Source organism: Nicotiana tabacum, chromosome 24, assembly GCF_000715075.1.
Source record: "Nicotiana tabacum cultivar K326 chromosome 24, ASM71507v2, whole genome shotgun sequence".
Classification (NCBI taxonomy): Eukaryota; Viridiplantae; Streptophyta; class Magnoliopsida; order Solanales; family Solanaceae; genus Nicotiana; species Nicotiana tabacum.
This window is the reverse complement of record NC_134103.1, coordinates 25,212,131-25,218,341: the sequence shown is the minus strand read 5'-3', so window position 1 is coordinate 25,218,341 and position 6,211 is coordinate 25,212,131. Positions and strand designations below refer to the sequence as shown.

Genomic DNA, 6,211 nt, shown 5'->3' with positions numbered 1-6,211 from the left:
TCTCTTTTGTCTTTTCTCTCTCACTTGTATTTGTATTTTTTTGTATTTAATAATAATAAATAAAAATCCATATACATAATACACACACACACACTACACACACAATTACACAAATCCAGCTGTCTATGTGTAAATATGTAAACAACTATTCTGTGGAATGAAACCCCCCCCCCCCCTCCAAAACAAACCCCCAAAACGCCTTTTATTGTTTTTTTATTTGTTTTTTGCAGAAAATCTATTTAAGTAGTTGAAATAAAATAGAGTTTTGGAGAGAGAGATGAGAAGAAGAAGAGAGATAAAGTTGTCCTTCAAAGATTATGCCCCAAAGCATAAGCCAAACCTTACTTTGATTTTCAGAGAGTATCCAAAGCCATAACTTCTTCTCTTCTTCTTCTTCTTCTTCTTCCAATAGAAAATAAAATAAAATAAAAACAAACAACTAACTGCCCTTATACTAGTACAAACAGAAAAACAGAAAGAAAGAAAGGAAAAAACTATAGAGATAGTAGGGGGGAAAAAAAACCATAGTGGTAGAATTTGATTTACATAGAGAAGAAAAAAGATTGTTCTTTTTCAGTTCATTCATTCCAATCAGCTTCACTTTTCATCTTATCCAATTTGTAAGTCTTCTATGCTATTTAACTATTTCTTTTTTAAAAAAAAAAATGTTTGAACTGTTTTATTTTTGTTGCAATTTATATGTATTTTCCTGTTTTAAGCATTGAAATGAATGAAAGATTGAATTTTTAGTGAATTTGAGTAAAAGGGTGTTGTTTGATCTGAATTTAGAAGATCTGGGTATGCTAAAGTTTGCATCTTTAATGATTCTTGCATGCTTATTTGATTGAAAGTTTTGATTTTTAGGGTGTATTCTTGAGTTTTTGATTATGGGTTTTTGTCATTTGATTGGTTTCAAGGATCTGCTTACTTATTCAGTTGTGTTATTATTAAAAATTGAATCTTTGTAAGGAGTTATCTTGATCTGGATTATTGGTTTTTTCTACTTGAATCAATGAGCTGTCCATAGATGTTTTTTTTTTTTTGTGTGTGTGTTTTTGCTTTGCTGACAAATCCCTGCATTTGCGTTATTGGGATTGTCTCTATCCATAAAAGACATTGGCGTTACTTGGATTTGCCTTAATTAATGATCAAAACTGATGTTGAACCAAATACAGCTATAGATTTCTTTTTTCCTGCTTTGGATGATTGAAAATTTGTCTTTCTGTAGTTTCTTTATTTACTCTGAATTTCTGAGTTTTGATATTTTTTTCTTTGGGGAAAAATTTGTTGTTCCGTATTAATTTTCTGCAGTGGATATCAGTCTTGTGAGGAAGAGCAGAGGGTAGATCCAGATCAGAGCAAGGCCGCGGAACTGGTGTTCTTTTGGGTTGAATCTGGACGACATGTTAAAAGATCGGTCTTGTTTGGTGTCATGGGATTATCGGACAGAAAGTAACTGGGCGGCTTGCATGAGTTATCGCCTCGATAGGATTGAGGTCCAGCGTGGCAAAAGGCCATTGGAAAATGATGAGGAGAGTGAACATGTGCAATGCAAGTTACCAAAGCAGTCCGATGCTTTCAACCGAGCAGGAGTGGCTCTATCCTTGGGCAATTCTTCAGCATCCCCTGATGAGCAAGCTGGCAATCAGCGTCATGCTGGGGATAATTCTGATTCGAGCTCTCTTATTCATGCCATTGGCCGTGACAACTCCATCAGTTGTCTCATTCGTTGCTCTAGGTCGGATTATGGCGCCATAGCATCTTTGAATAGTAGCTTTCGCTCATTAATTAGGAGCGGTGAACTTTACAGATTGCGGCGGCAAAATGGTGTGGTTGAGCATTGGGTTTATTTCTCCTGCCAGCTGCTTGAATGGGAAGCTTTTGACCCTACTCGCCGCCGTTGGATGCATCTACCAACTATGAATCCCAATGAATGCTTTGTGTTCTCCGACAAGGAGTCTTTGGCCGTTGGCACAGAGCTGCTTGTGTTTGGAAAGGAGGTATTGGCGCATGTCATTTATCGTTACAGCTTATTGACAAATACGTGGTCATCTGGAATGCAGATGAATGCACCAAGATGTTTATTTGGTTCCGCCAGCCTCGAGGAAATTGCCATTCTAGCTGGTGGTTGTGACTCGCAAGGCAGTATTCTTAGCTCAGCTGAACTTTACAATTCGGAGGCAGGAACATGGAAGACCTTGCCGAGCATGAACAAGCCACGCAAGATGTGTTCTGGGGTATTCATGGATAGAAAGTTTTATGTGATAGGAGGCATTGGAGGAGCTGAATCAAAGCTGTTGACATGCGGGGAGGAGTATGATCTGGAAACAGGAACATGGACTGAAATCCCGAACATGTCTCCTGTGCGTACAGCAAGGAACGATATGCCTGCTACATCTGAAGCACCTCCTTTGGTGGCAGTTGTAAATAATGAATTGTATGCTGCTGATTATGCTGACATGGAGGTGAGGAAGTATGATAAGCAAGACAAAGAATGGGTTACCATAGGACGACTGCCCGAAAGAGCAGCTTCAATGAATGGTTGGGGTTTGGCTTTTCGAGCATGTGGTGATAGATTAATTGTAATTGGAGGGCCTAGGGCAATTGGTGAAGGATATATTGAAGTAAATTCGTGGTTACCGAGTGAAGGGCCTCCACAATGGAACTTGCTTGGCCGAAAACGATCTGGTAGCTTTGTGTATAATTGTGCCGTCATGGGATGCTGAAGATACGGAATTCGGCAGCCCCCATGTGTTGTACTGTAGCGGCATTGGATGCCAATAGATACATAATTGGTTTCTGGGGCAACAGGATTCTTGCTAATGGGTAATTTATCCCAACTTCTTTTTTTTGCTTTTCACAATCTCTCTTTTTTTAAATCCTTTTCAGAGTGGGGGAGCACAAACATGGCTCAAGATTCAACAGCATAGTTTTCTATGGAAGGTCTTGAGTACAATTTTTCTTTTCCTTTTCAACTTCTATCCAAAGTTCCTTTCAATTGAATTGTCTTCTCCCATTTTCAGTAACATGATGTTCCAAAGGTGGCCATCAAATAGCTAGAGATAGGTGAAATAACATGAGAGAGCAATACAGTGATAGATTTTGATTAGTGTTTGCTAAAGCTTCTCTAGGAAAGTCATAGAACTTGGTCTTTTTGGGTTTCGCGATCCTTATTTTCTTGACTTTGTCGAGGAGAGAAATAAGGTTCTGCAAGGTGGTTCTTTGATATCTTGGCCTGTGTACTGAGTACATTTATTCTTGCAATTGATGGTCCACAAATTAAGCTTACTTTCAAGACAATTGGTAGCTTTGGAAATGAAGTACTTTGTTCCATCTTTCAGTTTCATACATGTTATTTTAGGAATTCTTTCCTTTATTGTGGCAGTCTGGCAGATATCATTGAGGGCATGATCATTTAATCTGCTTAGTCTCCTGTTTTTTATTTGTGAATCCATGAAAAAACAAAGAAAAAAATGGTGTAGGCACCAATTATGTGGTGCTTTGATATTTATATCATTTGATATTACTTGCTATCATTGCTTCTTTCGTCTTTTCTTTAGCTGAGGGTCTAACGGAAACAACCTGCCCTCCAGGGTAGGGGTAAGGCTGCATACATCCTAACTTCCCCAGACCCCACTTGTGTGAATCTACTGGGTTGTTGTTGTCTAGGTGAGAACGAAAATCAGAAGCTTATGGATGGTAAACCGGCTTTTAAGAGTTGTAAACTTGGCGCGACATCATAACCTTAGTTGATGCATGGTATTCATGAGGTTTATCCACTAGTTGTCCAAATTCATTCTTATGAGATTCCACTTTCATGTTTCTTAGTTATTCATCCCTTGTCGGGTATAATTTCCTTTCCTTTCGGTTTCTCCTTTTTAGCCGTTACCTGAATTTGCGCAAGAATGCTGTCTGTAGGTAATATAAAGGGATGCAGTTTGAATAACGTGTACTTGAACCCTTGTATAGCCTTTTATTACGTACAATCGTATAGCAATTGCTTACATAAGTGTCTCTTTTGCCAGTAATTGCCTCCCTTGCTCTTATACAGTGTAGCTGAAAGCTTGAATTCCTTTTCGATACTTGTCTTCTGGCACATACTTTCCATGATCCAAGTGGGAAGTATATCCTTTATTGCATTTCCCTTTTCTGCTTTTCCTTTTTAAGCTTATTTGTATACATTTTAACTTTTCCTTTTCTGAGTGTCAAATTGAATTTAGTACTCATTGGAGATAGATGTCCTTCTAATTTGAGACTTGTTTTAGGTCCTCTTGTTGATGAATATGTATAATTTGGGAACTCTGTCATACTAGGTTGGTTTTCAAGATTTAGTTTAGTGATCTAGAATATTGGTGTAAAGTAATACATGGGAAAGTTGGCAAGTAGAAAAAAAGATAATACTAATAGATTTGATGCTTCAGAATTTTTTGCCATTCAATGAAACTGCCAATGAATATGGCACATTTAGGTGGAGAAGAAGTGATTATTTATCACAACAGATCTTGATTTTGTAATCTTTTACTGCATTTCTGTAAAAATTCTTAAGTGGTGTCTGGGGAGGGTAGGCTGCGCCTTACCCCTACCTGAAGTAGGTAGAGAAACTGTTTTCTGTAGACCTTCAGCTCATAGCACACATAATCAATGTAGTAAGAAAGGAAATATAGTAGCGAAAAATTCATGAAAAAAGCAGCAATAATAGCAAGATAGCAACAAAACTAACTCAAAAGCAACATTAGGTGGTAGGAATAAGACCAATCGAACAGAACACTAGAAAACTAAAACTACTGGTATGGAAAGGGCGTACGCTCTACACCCTACTAGCCTTTTATCATAATTTTCGACCTCTACAACCTTTTATCAAGGGTTATGTCCTTGGTAAGCTGAAAATGTGTCATGTTCTGCCTAATCACCTCCTCCAAGTTCTTCAGTTTTTCTCTACCTCTTCTTAGACCCATCATATTCAACCTCTTACATCTCTTCACTGAGGCATCTGCACATCTCCTCTTCACATGTCCGAACCATCTCAGCCTTCTCGCATCTTTTCCTCCATAGAGGCCACTTCCACCTATCCCGAATATTTTTTTTCCTGACATTATCTCTCCTATTATACCCACACATCAATCTCAGCATCTTCATTTTTGCTACTTTCATCTTTTGGACAAACTTGTTACAATTCCCAGTTTGGGATTGACATGAGGGTAATAAACCTGATCCAATCAAGACCTTTTTCTATGAGAAACTCCCTAGGTGAATTTGCAAGCATTGTTTTTCAGTTTTTGCAGTATTTGAACTGCTTTTGCTAATAAAAAAAAATGTTTGCGTTTATCAAAGATTTCCAAACTCATCCTTTTAAATATTTGGAAAACTGAATAACTCCTGAAAGTCGTTTTTCAAATTTTCTAAGATTTGAAACTTTTTCTAGAAATTCTTTTAGGAAATTAAACTTTTTTTTTTTTTTTTTTTTTGCAGCAAAAATAGTTCAAACAAACGTTAGGAGATGTTGACTCACAAGTCGCAAGGGGTTGCTACTTGCACTGCTACAAACTCAGCCAAATGAGGAAATATTGCTTTACTATTGCGTTTGAATATTGGAATGATTTAACCAAGAAATATCCATTTTAAAGGTATCCTTTATAATAATAATAATAATAATAATTTTGTGATACAAAACAAAAAAGTAAACTTTATTTTTTTGGGATAATTACATTTTTGAGCCGCACAAATAAAGAAGCAGAAATATGAATATATTTTGTATATTAAATATGAATGTACATAAATACAGATATAATTACATACCATATACATAATCAATATACATTTTCTTGCAAGAAAATGCAAAAATATGATACTTTTTGGGGTGATCTTTAACTTTTAAACTCGATTGTCACATGAGCAGAATTTCAAGGTTAAAAGTTAAAAGTATTGGTTGAAGTTATGCCTAAAGGGCGATCGGGGACAAAAGTTCAAGACCATCAACTTTGAGGACTATTTGTGTACTGTACCCCATATTTTACATTTTCTGGCTATTGCTTGTAATTATTGTTAGACGCTGGGCCAAAAATGAAAAAAGCCCAATATGTTTCTAATCAGATGTCCCCGAAAGAACAAAAAAAAACCAACGTTTAGTGTGTTAAAAAACATCCATTAGTGGCAGGTAGTTCAGATAAATATGCATCTTATGCTGTGAAATATTGGATTAGTGTAGAGCTAA

General features: G+C 36.8%; 1 protein-coding gene across 2 annotated transcripts; it reads left to right on the top strand.

The window, feature by feature from the left end:
- The first annotated feature begins 229 nt into the window (after positions 1 to 229).
- On the top strand, positions 230 to 3,333 carry LOC107764693 (F-box/kelch-repeat protein SKIP11-like). Of its 2 annotated transcripts, none has more exons than XM_016583303.2 (2): positions 230 to 620; positions 1,322 to 3,333. In XM_016583303.2, the coding sequence occupies exon 2, from the start codon at positions 1,404 to 1,406 to the stop codon at positions 2,724 to 2,726; it is 1,323 nt and encodes a 440-aa protein (XP_016438789.2). In that variant the 5' UTR covers positions 230 to 620; positions 1,322 to 1,403; the 3' UTR covers positions 2,727 to 3,333. The 2 variants fall into 2 exon arrangements, with proteins under 2 accessions (XP_016438789.2, XP_016438780.2); XM_016583294.2 differs by having other exon boundaries at positions 234 to 620; positions 1,312 to 3,333.
- Positions 3,334 to 6,211: the final 2,878 nt, after the last annotated feature.